The following is a 27,097-nucleotide window of genomic DNA, read 5'->3' on the forward strand; positions in this document are numbered from 1 at the left end:
AACATCCAAACATCCATCAGCTAGTGACTAACTCCATAAAATGTGATTTAGCCATACAATAGACTTTCATGTAACACAAAATAGAATGAAGGACTGGAACTCACAATAGGCATGAAGCTCTAGAGTCCATGAAAGAAGCCAGGCACAAAAGCAAACCATCTGCATATTGCACAGCTCCGCTTTTATGAAATGTAAAAGGCAAATTACGATGAAGTAGGAAAGCAGATCAGCAGTTCCCCAAGGCTGGGCCGAGGAACAGAGAATGACTGCAAAGAGACACAAGAGGTCTTGCTCAGGCATGGAAATGTTTTAAATATTGGTCTGTGCTGAAGGTTACATAGTACTAAGTTTATTAAAACTCATTAAACAATATTATTAGAACAAGTGCAGTTTATGGCAAGTAAAGCCACTCACCATTGTTCATTAAAAAAAAAGGTAAAAAAAAAAAATTGGGCCAAATGATAGTAAAGTTGGTAGGGCACTTGCCTTGCACATGGTCAACCCTGGGGTTCAATCCCCAGCACCTCATCTGTTTCCATGAGCCTTTCAGGAAGTGATCTCTGAGTACAGAGCCAGTCAGGAGTGAGCTTAGCACTGTTGGATGTAATCTCAAAACAAATCAAAAAGGAGCCGGCATGGTGGCGCTAGAGGGAAGGTGTCCGCCTTGCCAGCGCTAGCCTAGGACGGACTGTGGTTGGATCCCCCGGCGTCCTACATGGTCCCCCAAGCCAGGAGCGACTTCTGAGCACATAGCCAGGAGTAACCCCTGAGTGTCACCGGGTGTGGCCCAAAGCCCCCCCCCAAAAATCAAAAAGGAAGCAAAAAGTGTCAAGTTTTTCTGTTTAAACTAAAAATCATCTTGTTGGCACCAGCTTTATTTCACACAAGTTACAAAATATTAATATTCAAACTCTGGAATAAGCCCTGAAGTCTTTGTTATAAAGTGAAATGTCCCCTGTGACAGTGTGATGTAATACTACATTAACCATGATCTCGTTTATACAAGAGCGGAACATTTGCATATTTCATGAATTAAGTATCTATTTTGGAGTCTCCTTATAATCAGAAACATCCTCCTCTAATAGGAATGGTTTTGCAGACTCGAGAGGCTAAGTAGATTGTCGCTCAGATGGAATTTATCAAATGCCATGTGCCTTGCTTGCAAATGGTGAAATTATAATCTTAATATATCTTTCTATTGAGGGGGGCAACACTCACTGATGCTCAGGGCTTACTCTTGGCTCTGCACTCAGAAATCAATTCTGGTGGTGCTCAGGGAACTATAAGAGATACTGGGGTTTGAACCTCAGTTGGCTGTATATAAGGTAAGCCTTAAGCTGCTCTACTGTCTCTCTAGCCCAAATATTTTAATGTATCCTGCAGAGAAAATACCCAAACCATCTTAGCCACACTTGAAAACATTTTATTTTACTCCCTATTCAATAACTAGTATCCCATTCAAACACTTTCTTCTAGTCAAACTCTGAACAAACAGTGTCAACGTAGAAATGAGGAAGTTTCACTGACCCCAAATTAGCAATCAACCTAATCGATACTCATGAAAGCAAGTGATTTCTATATACGAATGTAAAGGGTTATGGCAGCCTTTATTCTAAACTTGCTCATTAAATACCGATTGAGCATGGACCTTGCTCTTTTCATTTTTGTGGTGTGGAACAAACCAGACTCAATGGCTTTAATGCCCCTTCATGATCTCATAGTTCTGCTGCTCAGGGGATGAGGGGGGCTGTGTCAGATCTTCTGATTAGGGTCTCACAGGGCAAGCTGGGGTCTTCTCTTGAGGCCACAGAGAATCTGCCCCCCCCCCAATTCCTTTAAGATGTTAGTGGAATCAAGTATTCTGGATGGAGAGCTGAGGGTCTCACTTCTTGCTGCCTGTGACCACTATTAGCTCCTTCTTGGGAACAGCCAATTCCTCCCCCCCATGACCCTCTCTATCAGAGGGGCCATGATCCCCTCTGTCTTGTGTTCCAATCTTTCTGACTTCCTCTCCAGCTGCCAGCTTGAGGAAGTGTTGTGCTCCTAAGGGGCTGGTATGATCAGGTACAGCCCACCAATACAGAATCTTGACCCCATCGGCCAGAATCTCCTTCCACCAAGGCACTCACAGGAAGGTCCTGGGCAGTCCTGGGGTTTGGGTAAGCACACCTGCCTTTCTTCCCAAAACTCAACTTAAAGATAACTACCTAGTTCTGAGTTGATGGGTGGAAGGAAGAGCACACTGAGAAAATGGTTGTTTAATATGAAACCGGAGGGAGGGAGGGAAGGAGGGAGGGAGGAAGAGAGACTTGCATCTCAGCCCACTATGTGACCACAGACACTGGGATGTCACATGTTCAAAGCACAGAGCAGCATCTGAGTTTTCTTCTTGCCCAAAAGTGGTGTTAAATTTAATCAGCTGTTTGAGCTCACCAATTTGACAGGAAATGTAGAATACAAAGTGACATCATGAAGAAGTAATCAGAAAAAAAAAATCCATGGTTTATTCTTTTTACACTGTAAGTGACCCAGTTTTCTCTAGTAAATTAACACCTGTGTATATGGGGCGAGGGGGCAAAGGAATGGAGAAATGGTGCAGAAGCCATGTTCTCTAATTAGAAGAGACACGTTACCAATGAAAAGAACAGTATTTGGAACCTCATTTAGAAAATAAATAAATAATAAAAAAATAAAATAAATAAATAAGGCATTTCAAGTTCATCAAAAAACCTGAATACACATTCAGTATTAAAATGTAATAAAATTCAGGGGATCGGAGAGATAGCACAGAGGTAGGGTGTCTCTGCCTTGCATGCTGCTGACCCAGGACGAACCTGGGTTTGATTTCCGGCATCCCATATAGTTCCCCGAGCCTGCCAGGAGTGATTTCTGAATGCAGAGCCAGAAATAACCCCTGAGCACTGCCGAGTGTGGCCCAAAAACCATAAATAAATAAATAAATAAATAAATAAATAAATAAATAAATAAATAAATAAATAAATAATATAAATAAGGGAGACCGGTGGTGGGAATGTTGCACTGGTGAAGGAGAGTGTTCTGTTTATGACTGAAACCCAACTACAATCATGATTGTAATCATGCTTATGGTGCTTAAATAAAGATTTTATAATAAAAAAATTTGAAACATTTTTTAAAATATCATCATAAATTCCCATTGCTTGGAATAAAGGAAGTGTGGTTATATAAGCCATTGCTCGCCCTGTTTAGAGATGCAGGCAGAGCTGAAAGGCTCTGAGGGGTTTGCTAATAGACCTGCAACCACAGCAAAAGAGGGGAGAGACCAAAATACTGGAAAATAGTTTGTCTTCTGTAACCTGGGGAAGCTTCTGTTCATCGGGCTACTTCTGCGAACAGCTAATGATTTTGATAATAAGCAATCTCATTTACGAGTTCTCACTCCCGGAGCATCTGCTGCAAAAGCCCATCACTGGGATGAACTTCTCAGGCATTTCCTGGCAGAGTCTCATGACAGCCCTCGGAAGCAGCCTACTGGGATGATCCCCACTTTGACAGATGAAAAGAAAAACCAACAACCAAGGGTGGGACCAACCGCTCTGCCAACCGCCTGTTATCTCTGCAAAGCCTCCGAGGCCAAATAAACGAAAGATTCCCACACTCTTTGTTTCCACAGCATCGCTTGTTATGCATCACTGAGGCACTCACTGGAGAGCACCCCTGAACCCTGCACTAAACCCGGCCACCAGAGATACTGGGGATTGGGGAGGGGGGGGGTCGAGGGAGAGCAGGTGAAAGAGAAACAGGAAAACCACAGGCACCGACTGGGGCCGGCAGACATCCACAAGGCGGTCTCCAGTGAGAAGCACGAAGGGGGAAGTATGCTTGTTGGCAGGGGAAGAAGACAAAATATTCCAGAAGCAAACAAGTGTTCCAACCAGAGCCACCTGGACCTCTTCCTCTTCCTTTTCCCCTCTCCCCAGGATCAGCATGAAAATGAGGGTGCCACAGAGCAAAGGAGGGACCAGATACTCTCCAACTAGGTCAAGCATCAAAACAAGCTTGACCTGGCAGCTTCATCCATCCCAACCCTTAGGCATTGCCCCTTCCTCTGCTGCCCCTTCCACACTTCAGTCGAGCTGCTCCCGGCCAGCTCCAAGCACCGACATTGCATGGAACGAAAGAAGCATCATTTCAACAATGCTTCATGACTGTCTTAAGCTTAACTGATGCCAACCACCAGCACCCAGCATTGCTGGCTGCTCGAGGGGAGTCTGTGTAGAGTGATCTTGGATCACATAGATGCCATTAGTCACTCAGGTCAAAAGCACCTGGAGCTGAGGGGCTCATTCATGGAAAAGTTCAGTGTTGGTGGCACATATGACAGAGAGGAAAAAGGGGTTACAGACGGTAGGGGTAGAGAGCAAAAAACATAAAGAAAGAAACACTTCCAGGCATTTGCATTCATAATCTGAGAAGATAGGGTACTGAGTGTAAGGTGGTTACAACAGGTAAGGTTTCCCTTAAAACAGGAAAGGTTCTGCCAAGTCACCAAATTTGTTTCAGATGGACAGCTCAAAATTTCACAGTAATGCCAGTCCAGTAGTATCACTGGAGTTCTGATGGAAAAGTTTCATGGAAATCCATCAAGTTCAGAGAGCCTAAACAGTAACACAGAAGACTCAACTAGCACCAACCACAGACCAGTAAATCTTTAGACACTGACTTTAGTAACACTACAGAGAGATGGAGCGATCATATCAAATTGACCAAAAGCAATAGAATTTTTGATAATTCCATATGCCTTTGTGTTGTAACAAGCAATATAAAGTAAGTGTGTGCCTGTGTAGGGAGAGGCTAGAGTGGTGAGTGGGAAATTAGGGACACTGGTGAAGGGAAGGTGACCCTGATGGTGTGATTGGTGCCTGAATATTTAATACCCAAAACTATTGTATTATGAACAACTTGGTGCTATAATAATTTTTTTCAAATAAATAAATCAGTGGCCTTTAACCAAAACAAAAACAAACAAAAAAAAATAGATCTGCACACAGCAGATCTGAGTTGAATCCTTGGCTATTCCCGTGGTCCCCTGAGCACTGCCAGGAATGATTCCTGAGCTTAGAGCCTAGAGTAATCCCTGAACACAGTGGATGTGGCCCAAAAACCAAGAGCATAAAACTAAACAATGTGAGAGGACAGTGATGGGACCATCAGATTAGTTGGTGCCAATCTGCCAGGATGTGTTGATCACGCCATGTGGAAGTATGTTCAACAGTGCCTTCCACCTACAGCAGCGCTATTCACAAGAGCCAAAAGGTGAAAATAAGCCAAACATCCATCTCCAGATGAGTGAATGAACAAAATGTGACACATGCACGCAGTGCCATTGTTCTGAATACAGATGGGAACAAAGTCCCGGAAGAGGATCCCACAGGGCTAAACCAATGAAGCAGAATGCTGAGGGCAGCTGGATGCACAGACACAGCCTGTGGTTCCCTTCCTGTGCTATTGCCAACACAGGCAAATTCAAGGAAATAAAACTAGATTCGTGGCAGCCTAACTCAACCCAGAGACCCAGGGAAAGAAATATGGGTCAAGGGTACTCAAGGGACACAGGACTTCTTGTACGAGAGGCTGAAAATGCTTTAAAATGAGCCTCTGGGGATGGGTACACAGTCACCAATTACTGAAGACTAGATGGTAGACTTCATACCACATTAAAAGTAAAATATATCAAGATAGCCCTTTTTTTATTCAAGGTATAAATTTAACAAATATCAAATTTCAATGAACATTTTTTTAAAGTTTAATAAAGAAATAGTATAGCAATAGGAGCAATAGTACAGCAGGGAAGTCATTTGCCTTACATACAACATACCCAAGTTCCATCTCTGGTGCCCCAGATGATGCCTCAGTTCCTAGTAGGAGTGACTTCTCATCACCAGGTGGAGCCCAAAAATATATGTGGTGGGAAGGTGTTAAAAGAAATCATTCCCTTTTCTTCTCCCTTCCCAAAGATAGATTTTCTTTCCCTTATCATTATCATGAGAATTTTGCTTTCTGGTTTTCAGTACTGAGTCAGAAGCAAAGAAAAACATTTAACCAGGTGAGAGTTAACCCAACATGTGACAACAGAAGAGAAAAAAAGAAAACAGAAAATGTAAGTTGAACCTTTTATTTGTATGGGTTTGTCATTGTTGATGTTGTTGGGTCTCACCCATCAGTGCTAAGGGGTCACTCCTTAGTGCCCTGGTAGTCAGATGACCTGGAGGTGTTCAGATGACCATATAGGGTACCAGAAATTGAACCTGGGTTGGCCACGTGCATAGGAAATGTCCTATCTTCTGTAATATCACTGCAGCCCCAAAGCCAAAGCCTTTGAACTGCTGCTCTCCAGACAAATCCTGAGAATCAAGACTCTACATGTAAGTGTTGACAAGCCTTCCATGTGGTCCCTGAGCATGACAGGCCATGCTTTATAAGCAGATTCCATCAATCATATCAGCTGCCCATCACCATCTTATGCCAAAATCCAGACCCGGCACTGCCAGGAGTGTGCTGTATTGGACTAGCTAGTTTTATAAGCTAGGTTAAAAACAGTTCATAAAAGCCCAGACTTTCTGTTCCAATTTCTGTTTTACTAGGACAAAAGAACCTCATAACTCTTTCTAAAGCTCGAATAACTCTATACAGATCTCAGCAGTGACCTTTTGGAATGCATTATATTACTCACTGTCTCCTGTCCAGTTCCTTTAAGGAATCATCAAAACAGAGAAGGAAAACTATGCATCAGAATAAATCACTTTACTAACTTGATTCTGCTCCAGAATTCTGTCTATATAATGGAAACAAGAGTAACTACAGAAAGAGGTCTAGGGAGGGAACTTTTAGGGAGACTTTGATTTCTAGAAAAATATAATATTTTTAATTTTCCTCCAGTCTCAGAATAACTTAGAAACTTTAAACAGCCTGTCAGCAAAACATAACTGCATAATTCAGCAAAACCTCTCTGAATAATTCTAAGCAGCAAGCTAAGTGCACAGCACAGAAAGAGCAAGAGGCTGGCCCTGTCCTGATATTCAGCTCTGCTGAGTGCAGGTAAAAACCCTCGAATCATCTATTTGTCATGTAATTGAGGAGCAGATTAGCTGGCATCAAGCTAACCTGTCAGACCAAACGATGAATCCCATTCTAGTTCCAAGTAAAACACTGATTAGGGAATTTCTGACAGTCAGAACAATCTCTGGAGAATGGCAGAAAACAGAAGTGAGCAGGTCCTGACCCCAGCCCCGAGCCATAAATGTCAACCCACCAGCTCTCAGAATGTAGGTAAGAATGGAGCATCTAGGGGCCCGAGAGATAGCATGGAGATAGGCCATTTGCCTTGCATGCAGAAGAACGGTGATTCAAATTCCAGCATCCCATATGGTCCCCTGAGCCTGTCAAGAGCGATTTCTGAGCGTAGAGCCAGGAGAAACCCCTGAGCGCTGCTGGGTGTGACCCAAAAAAACAAAAAACAACAACAACAACAAAAAACCCAAAACAAAACAAAACAAGCAAAAAGAATGGAGCATCTAATTTCTTCCCAGCCTAGAAACTCCATGTTAAGGCTTGGTCATTTTAATTTCTCCAGGCACTGACTGTTGGTGACCACAGAGCCTTCCCTTCCATCACCAAATGTCTGCATGGGCCAAGACCAGCAGAGGCCAGAGTCAGGCCTGGTCAGGGGTGGCTGGGTCTGATGCCTACACACACAATTAAGAAAAGATGGTGATTGGAGCTACAAGAATAAGAATAACTGATGCAGAACTGAGAACAATGGACAGCATGCAAAATCCTGTAGCTCATGAAAATAAACAGGATAATGTATTCCCGCAGTCTGGTCAACCCTAGCATGGGGTAACATCTATGAAGACTCAGGTCAAGTCCCTGTAGTCTCAAGGGATGATGAGGCCCTTAAGAGGGCACAAGGTCTGAGGTGGGGTCCAAACAGAGGACATTTTTCTGATTACCAGATAGCCAATCTGTTGATCTGGGCAGCACCCCTAGTCCACCTCAAACTACCTTAAAACCTAATGTAGTCTGTTTCCCAATAGCTTTTTCACAAGATATACTATTAAGACCTTAAGTACTGGGCCCGGAGAGATAGCACAGCGGCGTTTGCCTTGCAAGCAGCTGATCCAGGACCAAAGGTGGTTGGTTCGAATCCCGGTGTCCCATATGGTCCCCCGTGCCTGCCAGGAGCTATTTCTGAGCAGACAGCCAGGAGTAACACCTGAGCACTGCCGGGTGTGGCCCAAAAACCAAAAAAAAAAAAAGACCTTAAGTACACAGTCCAAAGTGTCTTAGTATTTACATGAAATGTCCTTCCTTCCCTGCTGCAAGGATAAAGTAAGTCTCAGAAGTGCATTCACACACTGCTACTCTGTCATCTGATGTCACTTCTAAAATTACGGGGAAGTCAAATGGACATGCAGGACTTACCAATTTTCTGGTTGAAAATCTTGTCAAAGGTTATTTCATTTCTCTCTGCGAGATACTTCTGCATCACACTCCGGATACTAAAAGAGAAGAATGACATGTTTTTAATAACAGAGCCTGCAACATGAGGTAACATCCCTCAAACGCAAAATAGTATAGCACTAAGAGACCCCTTTCAAAAAATGACATCTGTGGCTGTGTGAGAGGACAACCTTACATGTAAAAGACTTGCAATAAAAGCATAACTTAGGGACATGAAGAGAAGCTAGTCCAGACCTTACCACTTCCCCACAGATGTACTTCTTGAGCATCTTGGGCACACATGTGCCCACACACACACACACACACACACACACACACACACAGTTCCTTACGTGTGGCCTTACATGTGCCTGCAAGAAATTCTGATCAGTTAATGATTTATTTTTCAAACAAAACCAAAAGTTCGTATACATGATTAATATTCAAAGACCTCCACAGGGTCTTAGTATGCAGCTCAAACAGTTGAGCCAGGATAAATAATTGAGAAGTGAAATGGAATGAAGACCACAAAAACTGACTCTTACATAGAACTCACTATGTAATAGAAGGTGCAAAATGAAAAGGCAGGGAAAGGAGAGATTCAATAAGTCAATGCCAAAAGTAATTATTCAAGTCAGAAAAGTAGAAATTGAACCTCTATTATCTACTGATTATTCTATTATCTGTTGTCAGCATTATTCTCTCTCTCTCTTTTTTTTTTTTACATTTTAAAACAAACAGGTATAATTTGTAGGTAGTTAAAAGCACTCTTTGAAGTGTCATTTGAAGAGCTTCATACATTGATGGCTATCCTACGCAAGATAGGGAATATTTCCATTATATCCCTCAAAGGCACCTTTGCAACCAATCTCACATCCAGGCATCCAGGCAACTACTGGCCTCTTTTCTTGATAATAATGATTGCCTGCTACCATTCTAGAATTTCATGGCAATAAACTAATAGAGTCTTATCTTTCTTGTCTGGTTCCTTCCACTCGGCACAAGCAAGCTTCGTGCATACTTTTTTGTGCATAAGTTTCCTTCCCTTTTATTGCCAAGCAGCATGTTATTGTATGACTATTCTCCCATTTGTTTATCCATTCATCTGCTGATAGACATTTGGACTGTTTCCAGGTTGGGGCTATTACAAATAAATCTGATTTAAATATTTGTGTGTAAGTCTTTTTATGAGCATGTGTTTTCAGTTTTCCCGGGTAAATACCTAGGAGTGAAATTCGGTCATATGGTAAATTACATTTAACATGAAGAAAACGACTGAAGCACATTCCAAACTGCCTGTTGGATTTTACGTCCCCTCCAAGAGTGTGACAGCTCCGGTTGCTCCCCTATCCCTCGCCAGCACTTGGATTGTCAGTGTTGAGTTTAGCCACACTGTTTGAGCGTGCACTGACAGACCATTTGCATTTTCATTTGCATTGACATTTCCTTAATGAAAGATGCTGCTCAACATGTTTAGACATAATGATCGGACTTTCTCTTTTTTTTTTTTTTTTTTGTGGAATGCTACCGTTTTCTTATCTTCCAACTGAGTAATTCATATTATTTCTGTTATAAAATGTCCTTATATTAGAAACATGCCCTACACCAAATATATGGAACAATATTTACTGGGTGAGTTCCAATTCATTGTTTCTTTGGTGGACAGTCTGTGCTAAGAAAGTTTTCATTATTTCAAGGGTGAAAATTTGAGCCTCGTCTTCCATTATTTTATGCCCAATTTCACTCTTTCCCTTTTACTTTTTTACTGCTACAAGGCCTGGGGACAGCAAACTGATTGCTGCTCCCATGTTTAGCTACAGCACTCATCAGGGACTGCATACATATTTGTAGAGCTCCTGGGATTTGCATCATTGGTGTTCACACATGCTTTGTTGAGAGGGGCCACACATGTGTTGAGGCCCTTGGAATCAAAATGGTGGTCCCTGAAACAGCATCCAATGAGGAGGGATAGTACTTTGGATCAAATTGAGATACCCATGTGCAAAGCAGATGATCAATCTTTGAAGCCCAGTCCTTAACAAATTTAAAATTTTCACTTTTCCATTTAGATCTAAGATCCATTAGTGGTTAATGTTTGCATATAAAATATAAATCAAGGTCCTTTTATTTGCCCCTTTACCAATATACAGTTCTCCCATTCACATTTATTAGAAATACTATCTATTGAGGGACCAAAAGACCATACAGAGGTGAAGGCACTTGCCTTACATGTGGCTGGCCCTAGTTCAATTCCCAGTACCACAAACAGTACATACAGTTTCCTAAGCACTAAGGGTATTCCCTGATTCCTGAGTAGAAGGAGAAAGTCCTAGGCACCACCATTTATGTCCCTCAAACCAACAAAAAATTCTAACCATTGAATTATTATGGCATCTTTGTTCTTTTAATATCAATTTATGTAAGTCTCTCCTTGGACTATCCTATTATGTATAGCTGCATGTACAACCTAACATGAAACCTTGACTATATTTCTACAAAAGCTTTTTTTCTAATCAACATAGAAACTTCTTCCCAGAAAACAAAAATGCCAGCTAGGAGTTCGGTTGAGATTATGTAGCATCTATAGATCAATTTGAGAAAACTAATGCTTTCTCAATTCAAAAATACAATATAGTTATCTAAAACCTTCCTTTCTCATCAATATTGTACAGTTTCTGGTAGAGAAGCCTTACCCTTTTGTTGTAATAGTTTTTACTGGCTTTTTATCCAGATAATATGATTTCAAGAATAAGATGATAATGATTCCTTTCTTTTTGGTTTTCTGAACTAGCTGGTTTATAATAGAATCTTATTCCTCACACATTTTACAGAACTTAATAGAGAAGCTATCTGAATATGTAATTTTCTTTGTAGGACAACTTTAAAATACAAATTCAATTTTTCAGAGAAGTGAGATTTCAGATTTTTCTTTCTTCTTGTCTAGTATTGGTAACATCTGTCTTCTGAGGAATGTGTTCTTTTCATTCACTGACAGTTTACTGACAAGGTTGTAGTATTTCTTTATTTTCTTTTTTTGTTTGTTTTTGGGGCCACACTCAGGGGTTATTCCTGGATCTGCACTCAGAAATCGCTCCTGGCTCAGGGGGAGTATATGGGGAGCCAGGGATCGAACCCAGGTACATCCTGGGTCAGCTGCGTGCAAGGCAAATGCCCTACTGATGTGCTATCACTCCAGCCCTAGTATTTCTTTATTTTCTTTATAATGTTTATGAGATTTAGTAATAGATCTTTATTCTTTTTTAATATTGTTAAATTGTGTTGTGCTTTCTTATTTTTAAAATCAACCTATAGATTCATCGTTTGTTTTGATTTTTTTATTTCATTCTCATCTATTATCTGTATTTCTTTTTTATTATTATTATTATTATTTTTTTGGTTTTTTGGGTCACACCCGTTTGATGCTCAGGGGTTACTCCTGGCTAAGCGCTCAGAAATCGCCCCTGGCTTCGGGAGACCATACGGGACGCCGGGGGATCGAACTGCGGTCCTTCCTTGGCTAGCGCTTGCAAGGCAGACACCTTACCCCTAGCACCACCTCGCCGGCCCCTATTATTAATCATAATTTTTTTTTCTATTAACAAATCATATATGGACTATACAGTAAAATTGAGTGGGGATCATCGATTCTGAATCATTGTAGGATTAATTTGTTCTCTTCTAACTGCTTAAGAACTAGCAGTGAGTTCAAATGTTTCTAATAAAACCATTTCAAATTATAAATTTCCTGTAGGCACTGAATTAACTGCATAACAGATATTAAATATAGTCTGTTTTCACTCTCATTCAACCCAAATTATTTTCTAATTTCCTCTGAGATTTATTCCATAACCTGTAAGTTATTTAGAATTGTGTGTTTCATTTTCAGTCATCCATAGACTTCCAGATATATTACTGTTATTGATTTTTGCTTTAATTCTTTGGTAGTCAAAAGAATGTCTTTTTATTTAATTCTTTTAAGACATAATGCTTTTTTTTATTTCTCAGAATGTGAGCTATCTTGAATCTTTATATACATTTGACTATAATGTTTATGTTGTCTTTACACGCATTTTGATTAGAATGTTTATGCTGACTATTGTTGGCTAAGACCAATGGCTTTTGACATTATTATACCTGCAGACTGGCAATTGAATAACCACTGAAGCAAAAGGGCATGGAAATATCAACTAGGCCAATATGACTTACAGTCCAGCTAAGATGTTCTATGTCCTTGCTGATCTTCATCTACGTTTTGTTTTGTCTTGTTTAGGGGCCACACCCAGAAGTGCTCAGGGTCTACTCCTGGCTCTGCACTCACAGTCACTGTTGGCAGGCTTGTGGGACCAAAGGGGGGTACCAGGAATTGAACCTGAATCAGCTACATATAAGGCAAGCACCCTACCCACTATATTATTGCTCTGGCCCCTCATCTACTTATTTCCATACAACTGAGGGAAAATGCTGAAATCTCAAATAATTCTCCTTTCAGTTCTACAATATGTGGTGTATTTTTAGGTGAATTAATATTTGAGACTGTGTGCTTCTTGAGGAAATGACGTCTATCATTATGAAATGGCCGTTTTTATCCTGCCTCATCATCTGTTGGATTTATTATATCCTAATATTTAACCACTCCAGTTTTCTGTTTGGTTGTGTTTTCAGGTACTAACGATGTCCAAAATTATTTTTCTTTTTTAGTTTTTGGGCCACGCCCGGGAGTGCTCAGGGGTTATTCCTGGTTCTGTGCTCAGAAATAGCTCCTGGCAGGCTCGGGAGACCATATGGGGTGCCGGGATTCAAACCAGAGTCCTTCCTGTGTAGACTACATGGAAGGCAAACGCCCTTCTGCTATGCTATCACTCCAGCCCCCGATGTCCAAATATTTTACTTTGAATGTATCTATATTTTAATATTTAAATATTTTAATTAAAAGTATATATGGTTGACTGTTGCTTTAATATCCTGACAATTTCTGCCTTTTAGCTGATATGTTTAAACTATTTGCTCCTAATGTAATTGTGTGTATATATACATACATATATACATATATATGAATTTCAAGCAATTATCCTGCACTGCAGTGGGTAGATTCCACTTAAGTAATGCTCAGAAGGTCCATGGGCCTCTTCCTGTGATTCTTGGCTAACAGACCATCAGTTCAATGTGAGGGCCCAACAAGGTGGTGCTGGGGATTAGCCAGGCTATCCCAGTGGTGCTCAGGAGCCTCCCAGGCCACACCTGGCAGTGCTTGAGGGTGTACAGGGCCATCCTGGGAGAGACCTGGAGTATCACATGGCACTGGGAATACAGCCAGGGTCAGCTGCATGCAGGGCAAGTGCCTTAATCCCTATACTATGTCACTGCCCCTATCCTGCCCTTTATTTCTAATTTCCATCAATTCCTTTCCTATCTTTTACAAGAAAGCTATCGTATGCTATCACATAGACAGCACATCCCAAAGTTAAATCTGTATTTCAATGACCGTTAGCAGACTACCACTTCCATCCAGCTTTGGAACCACTTCATCAGGCCAAAAATTCCTTTGGGCCCGTTTGTAATGGATCTCACACCAATACAATGCCTAGAGAGACTTTTTACTACCCATGTTTATATTTTTATCATTTCTAAAAAAAAGTAATCATAGAGGGGCTGGAGAGATAGCATAGAGGTAAGGCGTTTGCCTTTCATGCAGAAGGTCATTAGTTCGAATCCCGGCATCCCATATGGTCCCCTGAGCCTGCTAGGAGCGATTTCTGAGCATGGAGCCAGGAGTAACCCCTGAGCATTGCTCGGTGTGACCCAAAAAAAAAACAAAAAAAAAAAAAAAGTAATCATAGGAACTGAATCATATAAAATGAAGCCTGGCTTTTCTGTGTGTCTGGCTTCTTTGACTTAGCATTTTCTTTAAAATGGATCTGTACTGTAGACTGTACCACTAACTCAATCTTTATAACTGCTGTGTATGGACACATGGGATATACCATGCAATTTATCTGCTCACTATCTGGTGAGGCTCCAGCCAGTTTCCTCTATGGAGCCCTTACGACCTGGGGATTCACTTCTGAGTTAGCATGTGAACATCTAAAAGTGATTTAGATCACTCCTACCATAAATACATTTAAAAATTATTTTGTAAGAAACTACCAAATCCTTTTCCACATTGCCTATGCTACTTTAGATTCATGTTTACAATACAGGAGAAGGGCTAGAGATATGGCTTAACAGACTGAGTACAGGCTTTGCATGCAAGAGGTCCAGGTTCAAGTTCTGACACCACAAAGTCCCCTGAACACCACTAAGCATTAATCAAGTGTGTACCAAACACACACACACACATGCACACAAACAAACATATATATACAAAAACATGCATATATATTTTAATTAAAAAAGTTCAAAAATACAAACAGGGACCAGAGAGATAGTACAGCAGGCAAAGTGCTTGCCTTGCATGTAGGATTAATAGGTTCTCTGCTAGCTTTTATTTCAGCTTCCTGAGAAAGCTCCTTTTTTTCCAAAATGGTTGCACCTATTTACTTCCCATCAACAGTATATGGATTCTTTATTTCCACACTTTATCATAAATTCTTTTTACTTTTTGGGGGGGTTGCTATTTTGGCCACACCCAATGATGCTCAGGGGTTACTCCTGGCTTTGCACTCAGAAATTGCTCCTGGCTTGGGGGACCATATGAGACGCGGGGAGATGGAACAGCAGTCCATCCTAGACTAGTGCGAGCAAGGCAGACGCCTTACCGCTTGCGTCACTGCTCCAGCACCTATCATATATTCTTTAGTTATTTGTTGATTGGGCTGCTGTTGCTATTAAGTTGTATGAGTTTACTTATTTATATATTACCTGTGTATCTATTTTTTGCAATACTGGAGGCCAGAGCCTCACACATGGTGCTCTACCACTGAGTCAGATCCCCAGCCCTGAGTTCCTATAGATATTCCAGTATTATCTTTTTTGGGGGGAGGGGCATCACACCCTGCAGCACTCAGGGAGTACTCCTAGCTCTACACTCAGAAATCACTCCTGGCAGGCTCGGGGGACCGGCATCGGGGGATGCCGGAATTCAAACCACTGTTGGTCCTGGATCAGCTGTTTGTAAGGCAAATGCCCCACCACTGTGCTATCTCTCTGGCCCTATCTTTTAACTTTTATATTCTCTTGTCATTCAAAAGGTTTTTTGAGGGCCACACTCAGCAAAGCCTGGCTTCATACTTATGGATCACTCTTGACAGCACTCGGGGATCATATGGGAATCAAACCCAGATCAGCCATATGCATTGTAAACTCCCTACCCACTGTACTATCTCTCTGGCCCTTTATATACAAAAGTTTGCAGTTTACTGTAGTCTTTGTTTCCATTTTTCGGAGGGGGAGGGTTCAAGTCTTTAAAGACAAGCATAATACAACTTCTATATTCTGAACTCCCTTGAATAGTGTTTGTGGTATTTGTGTTTGTGTTTGTGGTGCACATTGACTACTAATGAATTCTTAGTCCTTGCTAATGCAAATAAATAAATAAATAAATAAATAAATAAATAAATAAATAAATAAATAAATAAATAAATAAATAAAAACCCAAATGCATTATGTTGGGGCAGGAGCCATGCACAGCAGATATGGTACTTGCCTTGAGTGTGTGGCCAATCTGGATTCAATCCCCAGCATCCTATATGGTCCTCTGAGCAACACCAGGAATAATTCCTGAGTGTAGAGCCAGGAGTAACCCTGCGTTTTACAAGGTGTGTCCCCCACCCTAAAATGTATTTTGCTTCCATTTCTAAAGACATTTTTTTATTACTTAGAGAATCCTAGCTTAGTGGGATTATTTTGTCGATGATGTTGACAAAATCTTCTATCTTCTGGTTGCAGTTTCAGATATCAACTGGACCTCACTTTTATCTTTGTTCTTCCTCTGTTACCTTTAAGAACTCCTCTTTGTTTATGAATTCTAGCCACTTACTATGATATCTCTAGAAATGTGCTGTTGGGGGGGCCACACCTGGCAGTGTTCAGGGGTTACTCCTGGCTTTGCACTCAGAAATCACCCCTGGCAGGCATGGGGGACTATATAGGGTGCCGGGATTTGAACCACCATCCTTCTGCATGCAAGGCAAACATCTTGCCTCCATGCTATCTCTCCAGCCTCAGAAATGTGCATTTTACACTTTTTTTCTCCTATATCAATCCTGCTTAAGGTTCTCTAAACCTGTAGTTTCTAGCTTTCTTGATAATTTTGGAAAGCTTTTATCCATTTCAAGTATTTGTTTATTTTTGCTCTATTCTCTCTCTTCTTCTGGATCCCAAGTACTTACATATGAGGCCTTTTGGTATTGTCCTCCCCCCAAAAAAAATGAAGAAGGAGGAGGAAGTGGAAGAGAAAAAAAGAACAATATGGGGGAAAGTGGGGAAGGAAAAAGAATAAAAAAATAAAAAATAAAAAAATATAAAAGAACAACAATACACGGGAACTTAAATTTACAGAACATTAAAATTTACAGGACCTTAAGAGACCAGGAAATAAGTAGTTTACAATTCATGATGAATGGCTGTCGACAGAGAAAAGAGGAAATAAAATCAGCAGTGATGGAGAATGAGAGAGGAATTAATAAGCAGTGGGGAAATTATTCTCAATATTCTTGTTCACATGTTGGATGATGCTTCTGTGTTGAATGTATTATTTTGACTGAATGAAAGACTAATTAATGAGTTTATAAAAAGGCCATAGGGCTGGAGTGATAACACAGTACTTGCACACAGCAGATCCAGGATGGATCTGGTTCGATTTCCAGCATCCCACATGGTCCCCCTAGCCAGGAGCAATTTCTGAGTGCATAGCCAGGAGTAACCCCTGAGCATCACCAGGTGTGGCTCAAAAAACCAAAACCAAGGGGGGGCCGGCGAGGTGGCACTAGAGGTAAGGTGTCTGCCTTGCAAGCGCTAGCCAAGGAAGGACAGAGGTTCGATCCCCCGGCATCCCATATGGTTCCCCCAAGCCAGGGGCAATTTCTGAGCGCTTAGCCAGGAGTAACCCCTGAGCATCAAATGGGTGTGGCCAGAAAAACCAAAATAAATAAATAAATATAAAAGAAGGCTATGCATAAATGAAAGATGAGGGAATATAATAATCAAGTAATACAATTAACTTAATTTTATGTAAAACTTCAGCACTTACACCATGGTAGCTACTAAGCAAATTCTGAACTTCAATAGACACTGATAAAGATAAAATGCTCATTTTTTTAAACAAGCTGCAAAACATGCTAAACAAAATATTAACATTCTGCCAGGGACAGCACTAATAGAACAGCTCGTGATCTTACCCATTTTTACCTGCCTCTGGCATTTAATCATACCTGGCTCATTAAAAGTACTAACACCAGCCTTGGCTCAGAGTTTCATCAGAGGAAATAAATCAAAAGCTATGGCTACAAACATTTGAAATTGCAGACCACTAATAAAAATTTTAAGCCAAACCACAGTCAACAATACTGAAATTGTGAGACCTAAATCTTCAGAACCAAACTTTAAAAGATGTCAAGATGACAGGATGGACAGGGGAAGTATGAGAGGGAACCTGGGAACATTGGTGGAAGAAAAGTGACACTGGTGGTGGGACTGGTGCTGGAACATCGTATGTCTAAAACTCAACTGTTTTTTTGGCTTTGGGGTCACATTTGGCAGCGCTCAGGAGTGACTTCTGGCTCTATGCTCAGAAATCGCTCCTGGCAGGCTCGAGGAACCATATGGGATGCCAGGATTCAAACCACTGACTTTCTGCATGCAAGGCAAATGCCTTACTTCCATGCTATCTCTCCAGCCTCAAATCACATGGTGCTGGGCCCAGAAAGCTAGCACAGCGGCGTTTGTCTTGCAAGCAGCTGATCCAGGACCTAAGGTGGTTGGTTCGAATCCCGGTGTCCCATATGGTCCCCCGTGCCTGCCAGGAGCTATTTCTGAGCAGACAGCCAGGAGTAACCCCTGAGCAACGCCGGGTGTGGCCCCAAAAAAAAAAAAAATCACACGGTGCTTTAATAAAAAAAATTATTTTAATTTCTAGGCCAGGCTATGTTTTAAATAAAAGTAACACATAGGGGCCGGAGAGATAGCATGGAAGTTGAGTGTTTGCCTTGCATGCTGAAGGACGGCTGTTCAAATCCGGGCATTCCATATGGTCCCACGAGCTTGACAAGAGCGATTTCTGAGCATAGAGCCAGTAGTAACCCCTGAGCACTGCCAGGTGTGACCCCCCCCCAAAAAAAATAAAAGAAAAAAAGAAAGTAACACATAAGCAAAAAACTAGGTCTTAAAATTTTTCTCCTCTCTCAATTTTCATATTGTCAATCATTTCCTTCAATGAAGTGGTCTCACGCAACTGAGTTTAGGCTATTCCAAAGCACTATTTCTTCAAGAAGACTAACTGCCTTTCTTTCTCAATGAATTAAGTACTTCATTTATTTTCTAACATTTCATAGAAATTATGATAACACTTTCACCAGTAAGCTATCATTTCCCCCACTGAGCATTCCTGAAAGTATCCCAGAAATATTCTAGAAATTGAGAGCAAATTTAGCCTTTTATTCCATTTTGACATTCTCAATTTCTTCCCCTTTGTACACCTTAGGTACAACTTGTACTCTGATATGATTTTTACTATTTGCCTTTCTATACAAAAGGAATGATTCTTAGCCGCACTTTTAATAAATCTCACCAGAATCAGAATATCTTTTTATTTAAAAAGTCTAATTTCCTCTCTCGCCAAAAGAAATCTCTTTGAGCTTATCTTGATTTTTTTCCTACAACTCCTGACCAGTATCGTATGTTCTATATTTTATTTTCTTCATTGTTCACTCAATTCATATTTCTATGTTAATATCTTTTATGTTTTGATTATTAGCTCAAAGTACATAGGTAGTTTTCAAAAACCAGATCTAAAACGTATTTACAGATCAAAACAGGGACCTAAAATTACAGACCTATAGAAGAAATAAGCAAAACTTTTCTTGACCTTGAGCAGGGCAATGATCCCATAGACACAGTAGTCAAAGTATAAACCCTAAGAGGAATTAATAAATGACACTGTGTCAAGTGCTTAAAACTTCTACTCAAAACATGCTAATGGGAATGAAGACATGCCACAGACTGAGAGGAATATGCTCAGAAATGAAATAACTAAGGGATTGTATTCCACATATGTGTATGTGTGTGTGTGTACGTACACAGAGAGAGATCTCCAAATTAAGAATAGCACAACTGGGACCAAGGCAATAGCACAGTGGGTCGGGCTTTTGCCTTACACACAGTTAACCCATGTTTGATCCCTCGTACCCCATATGCCCCTGGAGCCCCCACCAGTAGTTACTCCTGAGCACAGAGCCAGGAGTCAGCCCTGAGCACTGCTGGGTATGGACCCAAAAGCAAAAAGGAAAGTACAACAAACAACACAATTTAGAAAGGTCTAAATAGAACATACACCAATGGCAAATAAGCCATTGAAGAGATGCTGACATCTTTAGTTACTAAAAGGTGTGGCCCCCAGGGTTGGAACACAGGCTCTCAGCATTAGAGCACAGACCCAGGAGGCTCTGAGTTCCAGGACAGCACTACAAAAATAAAAGTGGATCATTTTCATCATCTTTACAAGGAAATATTCTAGAACGAGGAAAGTCGGGCCATGCCAGCAAGAGCTACTGTAGCTCAGTAAAGGAGTGATAGCCTCACATGTGTGAGGTCCCACATTCAATTCTAGCCCAAATAATGATCATACCAAGAGCAGACAACTCAAATATCCACAATATGTGGATATCTATCTTCTGGAAGATAGTAGACAAACAAATCCCAAGACAAGTATTCACTTCCTGCCTCTATACATACATACATGTGCAGTAAAACTAAAAGGATTCTCTCTTTCGACTCTGTCCCAGTTCTTGGTAGACTGGGGGGTTTCCTGAGTGACAGCCACATCTTTCCCATCCTTCTCTGCCATACCTGGCCCCTCACTGAATTCATCCCACTGAGGCAACTCTTAGGAGGCTAGTAAGTTGCTTCAGGATGGAGCAACAGCTAGAGGAGCCCATCATGGGACCAGGGGGTAGGAATCTTCAAACACCTGGCCTCCTGGATACTGGAGACACAACTGCATCACCAGTGGCCACTGCTAGTTGTGCCTACATAGTGAACTTTCTTTAACAACACAACAGGAGGTGAGTAGAGAGCCTCTGGGAGGGTGAGTGGTCCTTCTCCATCTGCATGGAAGCTCACCAGTACATCCCCCCCAAACACACTATCAGCAAGTGCTGATGGCTAACTTCAGCCTTTACAAATGCAAGTAATCATAGGCAGAGACCTTTCTTGTTTTCTTTTTTTTTTTTTTGGGGGGGGGGTTTCAGGCCACACCCATTTGATGCTCAGGGGTTACTCCTGACTAAGCGCTCAGAAATTGCCCCTGGCTTGGGGGGACCATATGGGACGCCAGGGATCGAACCTCGGTTCTTCCTTGGCTAGCGCTTTCAAGGCAGACACCTCGCCTCTAGCGCCACCTCGCCGGCCTGGGCAGAGACCTTTCTTATGTTCTGTGTTCTTCTAGCAAAACAATAAAACTGAAGGAAAGGCATTAGGAACTATGAACATTTGGAGTCACCCAGAATAATACATGTAGTCTTAGGGACCTGGCAACCAACCAGGTATCACCAGAACTGAGGGCAACTCAGGTCACTGAGTCCTTCAGGCCAGTAATCTGTGCCCACAATGCATAGTCAGAATGGAGTAAAATCAGAAGCCAATAAACAGGTGTGAGATGCTTGAGAATTGTTGAAGACAGTAAAATGTCCAGTCCATTAGCTGCGGTCATATTTTCACAGAGACAGACCCAACTTATTGTGCTGTGCACTCGAAAATGTGTGGTTTTATTTTATGTTAATTACAGCTCATAAAGCTTTTAAAAACAATATATACCACAAGCAAAATCCTGAGTGTGGGAAAGTCTCCACACAGATGACCTTTACAATTTAATTCAAGTGAAAAAAATTTTTCAGAGAAGTGGGAGAAATGTGAATACAGATTGAATATTTTATGACTAAGGAAATATTATTTTTAACAGCAGCATTGTATTATGCTTATGTATTTGATATTTTAAAAGAATCATTTTAGCACCCCACAGAAATGTATATTGACAGATGAAGTAGCGTGTTATGTATAGTTGTGTTTCACAAAATCTCCAAAAGAAACAGGAGGTATAGATAAAACAAATGGTTTGCATTGATAACTGATAAGTTTGTGTTATAGCTACATTAATTTTATGATAGTATTTTCTCCTCCAGGATGTGTTTGAGATTTTCGTTGCTGAAAGCTTTAATGAATCAGATTCCGAACTCAACTAGCATGATCTCTTAGAGTTCTGCCATATAAACACAAGGTAAGTACACAGATATAGTATCCTCATTTTTTAATTTTTTTCTACTGCTAAAATGGTTGAAAGGCTAATCCACTAAATAAATACCTGCTTAATACTGGCCACGGAGTCAATAGTCCAATTTGTACTTCAACGCCTCACAGGAAAGAAGCAATAGTATTTAGAACCCAACTAGATAAATTATTAAATTTATTGTTTAATATATTATTAAAAGCCACTATATTTTAATAGGAGCTTTGTCCTGTTAGATGCCCTAAATAAGATGCATTAAATAAACATTCCAATGACCACATAACATATCACCTAAAAAATGAGAGCAGATCTGACAAGATGCGAAGTGAGTGCTTTGTTAGAAAGAAAAGCCACACAAATGGCAGTTGTTACCATTACTGGCCACCAAGAAACCCAAAAAGGCAAATTTTTTGAAGATGACTAAGCAGTCATACCAAAATTCAATGCCCCCAAAAGGAAATTGCTTTCTTTCACATGTAGTTGCTAACTATTTTCCACTAAGTATTCATTAAACACCCAAAATAGAGCTACATTAGCCAGATTCACAATCAAAACTCGACCACTCGCTTTAAAACCACCCAACACTGCCAGACAGACTGTGAAGAGGTCTGTGAAAGCATCTTGGGTGGTTATGTCAGCTTTCAGGATTTCCCCAGACCATTGGTTCATTGGCTTCTAATTTGCCAATTCAGTGAGAGACAAGCCTAGATTTTGAAGATCACAGGAGATTAAGCTGCTTGTGAATCCCTTTGTGTTTTCTCCTATCATATACTGATCTATCCACATGTTTTTGATGCCTTTTTCCTTTGACATTGGACAGATCTAAATTTCCCTACTGACTTCCCCTTACAAAGCACCATCCACAAAGTCTTCCTGAAGAGATCTGATCTGACAGATGAACAGATTTCTGGGAACATCAATCAGTTCACCTACACAAAAACTTCAATCCTCCAAACTAGTGACAGTGATCCTTTTAAATCCATTCAATCTATTCCTCAAAACATTTAGAACAGCATATAGACCAGGTAAGACGCTTCACTTTATGGTCAGTTGTGCTCTCTATGGAATCAGCACTCAAGAAGATCTCTGGAGAGACCAGAGGCAAGGGGACTCTGTGGGAAGACTGTGAGGGGACTCAGAGCATCTTCTAGGTTCCCAAGTATCCCCAACACTGCCATGCCTCCCACCCCAGCCTTGAAATAGTCAAGTCCTCTCACTCTAGTTTCCACCACCACATCAATGCCTGCAGTACCTCATAAGAGGATATTTTTCTGCCTCTATTGTCTTGAGGGAAATGGAAATCCATACATTTGTCTATTTACTCATCCATTCATGCAAAAATCAAATTGCATTGTTTTACCTGCCAGGTACTTTGTACAAGCCCAGGAATACACAGATGCCATGCTGACTTCCTGGGTACCAGTGGCTCAGACAGAAGATGCCTCCAAAATGGCAAGCCCTTTTCCAATAGGGGCAATCAGTCAGTCAGCAGAGTTCACTGTTGTAGGCTGAAAACAACAGAAGCTGAGGAGTCCTTATTGGCTAAGACAAGATGAAAAAGAAAAAGAACACTCCCAAAGGATCTTGGATGTTAAGTCAACCTGAACCCCATAAATGGACAAGGTGGGCAAAGGACAAGAGCCACAAGAAATGCTGTTCACAGAGAGAAAAACCAGAATACCCATGATCTTCACCATTGGACTCACTTCCCTAAAGAGGTCAGACAAGCTGAGATTGGCCTCCCAGAGTCAAGAGTCCACACGACCTTGGCTTGTTTCCTCAAAATAAACATTTCCTTTCTGAGCACTGATAGATGATGACCTGCGAAGGGGGGGTCAAAATGCTGACTTACTGGGGTATAATTTACCATGCTTCCTGATACCCCCAGAGTCCAGACCTTCAATCAGCTTCCGTTACCCAAGACACAGTGATCAGTCCAGAACCTCACACACTAAGCCCATCTAGAAAAGGGATTTCCTGGAAGCTCAACCAAAGATCACCCCAACATCACAGCTCCATTAATTGCCTTATAGTAGATAAGATGATACCCCAATCACACAAAATACTGTCATCTGAGTCAGACATCCATTCCTTTTCTTCTCTAGAGTTTTCTGGTTTGGGATTCTCATAAGGAGAACCTTTAACACCCCAGAGTAGTATTGTCAAAGTGGACACCATGATACCCCCTTGCCCAGTGGATGCTGGAATGTTTTAGAGAAGCAATATTAATAGTCTTGAGAGCAACAGGGGAGCAAGGGTGCTGAGTGATATTTTTTTCTGGCAGATGATCAGTCAAATAAGTTTGGGAACTTCTGATTCAGAGTAATAAAAATATACTTTTATATTTTTCCATTTTAAGACTTTTGGGGGAGGAGCTGGAGAGATAGCATGGAGGTAAGGCATTTGTCTTGCATGCAGAAGGTCGGTGGTTCAAATTCCGGCATCTCATATGGTCCCCCAAGCCTGCCAGGAATGATTTATGAGCGTAGAGCCAGGAGTAACCCTGAGCAATGTCGGGTGTGACCCAAAAACAAATAAACAAAAACAAAAACAAACAAAAAAAGAGTTGTGGGGGGTGGGTCACACGCAGTGGCGCTCAGGATTACTCCTGTCTCTGCACTCAGTAATCGCTCCTGGCAGGAATGGGGAACCATATGGGATGCCGGGATTTGAACCACCATTCATCCTGAATTGGCTGCTTGCAAGGCAAGCGCCCTACTGCTGTGCTATCTCTCCAGCCCCCATTTTAAGACCTTTTATGATGATCTCATGAAACACTCCCAAATTTATATCCTGTACAATGTGAAAGGATTATAACTTTGATCACTAGCTATCACATACCAACTGGTCCTTGCAACTCAAAATGCCACTGGCATTCATAAACCAAGTTACTCTGCATCAATTACAAGACAGAATGGCAGAATAGATTAGAAAACTGAATCCAACCTGCTACTGCCTCCAAGAAACACAATTAAATAGAAAGGGCAAATAGACTGCAAGTCAAAGGTTGAAAAACAGTATTTCAAACAAAGAGCTCCCACAAAAAGGCTGGGGCGGCCATACTGATATCAGACAACAGAGGCTTCAGACTTTAAAAAAGGTAGGGATAAAAAAAAAAAAGTAGGGCTCGAGCAATAGCACAGTGGATAGAGCGTCTGCCTTGCACATGATTGACCTGAATTTGATCCCCAGCATCCTTTATGGTTTCCTGAGCCTGCCAGGAGTGATTAGTGAGCATAGAACTAGGAATAACCCCTGAGCATTTCGGGATGTGGCCCAAAACAAAAACAAAACAATAGTTATAAGAAACAGAGATGATCATTTCTTAATGAACAAGGGATATGTTCATCAAGAAGAACTCAAACTCCTAAGCACACCTAATGAGGGACTAGAAAAAACTTCCAACAATTCCATTATATCTGAATATAAAGGTACCCATCATGAGGCTGCCTGTCATGCTACTTATGTGTATGGGCCAAAAATCAGTTTAATCAGGCTGAATAAGCTTTAGCAATACTTTGTATTTGGTGGAACAGTTCTCCTTATACTATTTTTTTTTTCAAAATTTGACCAAAATATTTTTGCCTATTTTCTCTTTGAAAACAGCAAGGACAGAATTCTCATTTGGATCTGGATTGAAAGCACCTTGTATTCATAGATTAATCTGAAGAAATCTGACGTGGGCCCAATATTAAGTCTTCCTCTCCAGGAATAAGTTGTGTAGTTCTCCAATATCCAGCTTTTCTTTTGCTTCTCTTGCTCTGAGTTTTGTATTTCCTCCATTCTGTTCTTGTTGGTAATTAATTAGTGAGATCTGCTTGAGAGCAACACATTAGCAAACACCAATTTTAAAGTAACTATTGTGAAGTGTTTTGACATTAATATTTGAGTAATTTAAAATAGAAAGCTGCTAAAAGAATGTTTGTAAGAGAACCTTCCGCTGCAGTTTCATTCTGCTTCAAGGAGAGATCATCTTGATGGCAAGAATTATGTTGCTCCTGCTAAACTTAACATCTGAGCTATGGTTTGGGGGAAGTGCATGAATGAATGAAGTTTCCTGAAATACACGGATATCATCTTAAGTTTCAAGTCTTGCTGTGCTTTCTCTCTTGATAATCTTCAACATTCAACACACCACCTCCTCACACCAACCTTCTCTAAGCAGTCTTCAGATCAAGGGATTATAAATCTGTCCAGAGATTTGGAATACAGTCAAAAATGAATTAATCAGGGCTCTAGTCACAAATGAACTTACTAAAATTCTACCCACATATTGCAATTAGTGTCACTCTTATTGAGTCATTTTCCGAAAAACACATTCTCCTCCCTCCAATCTACCTAACACGAAAGATGCTCTACTTCTGTGCACAGGGATCTCATTGTCATTTTTACCCTAAACTTCCAGGATGCTTAAACATTACAGTGGGATGATGAAAGGTTTGATCAATCCTGCAAAAATACATATATAATTGTAATTCTCAAATCACACAAGTTATTCCACAATTTGAAAAAAAATCATTGGGCCCGGAGAGATAGCACAGCGGCGTTTGCCTCGCAAGCAGCTGATCCAGGACCAAAGGTGGTTGGTTCGAATCCCGGTGTCCCATATGGTCCCCCGTGCCTGCCAGGAGCTATTTCTGAGCAGACAGCCAGGAGTAACCCCTGAGCACTGCCGGGTGTGGCCCAAAAACCAAAAAAGAAAAAAAAAGAAAAAAATCATTAGGGTCTAGAGCAGTGGGTGAGTAGGTGCTTGCCTTGCATATGATAGACCTGGGTTCGATCCCTAGCATCCTCTATGGTCCCCCTTAGTGTAGTGATGAGGCTTCACTTAGTACTGCCAGAAGTGATTCCTGAATGCAGAGCATGAGAATTTAACGTTATTTTTCAGGCCCAAAGAGATAGTTCAATGAACTGAGTCTGCACTCTGTATACACAAGGTTCTGGTTCAATTCCTAGCACTGTCTGGTTCCCTGAACACCACCAAGAGTGACCCCTGAGCACTAATCCAGATGTATAGCACCCTCAGCACCTCTGGATGTGGGTCATACTCCCTTTCCAAAACACACCAACACAAAAGTCAGTTAGTTTGCCATCTAGTGTAATTTCCCAGGATTTTGACTTGGCTCTTGTCTTTCTTTCATGTGTCTCTTCACTATCACGTAAAATCTATCACATAAAATC

At 41.1% G+C, this 27,097-nt stretch overlaps 1 protein-coding gene across 3 annotated transcripts in view; it reads right to left on the reverse strand.

Moving 5' to 3' along the window:
- GRK3 (G protein-coupled receptor kinase 3) overlaps nucleotides 1-27,097 on the reverse strand; it is a 157,738-nt gene that overhangs the window by 115,323 nt on the left and 15,318 nt on the right. For all 3 annotated transcript variants that reach the window (XM_049788790.1, XM_049788789.1, XM_049788791.1), the window contains one exon: nucleotides 8,464-8,540. In XM_049788790.1, the coding sequence (XP_049644747.1) occupies nucleotides 8,464-8,540 (77 nt within the window). Of the gene's footprint in view, nucleotides 1-8,463; nucleotides 8,541-27,097 lie in introns of those variants that run through there.

This window comes from Suncus etruscus, chromosome 15, assembly GCF_024139225.1.
Source record: "Suncus etruscus isolate mSunEtr1 chromosome 15, mSunEtr1.pri.cur, whole genome shotgun sequence".
NCBI classification, from domain to species: Eukaryota; Metazoa; Chordata; class Mammalia; order Eulipotyphla; family Soricidae; genus Suncus; species Suncus etruscus.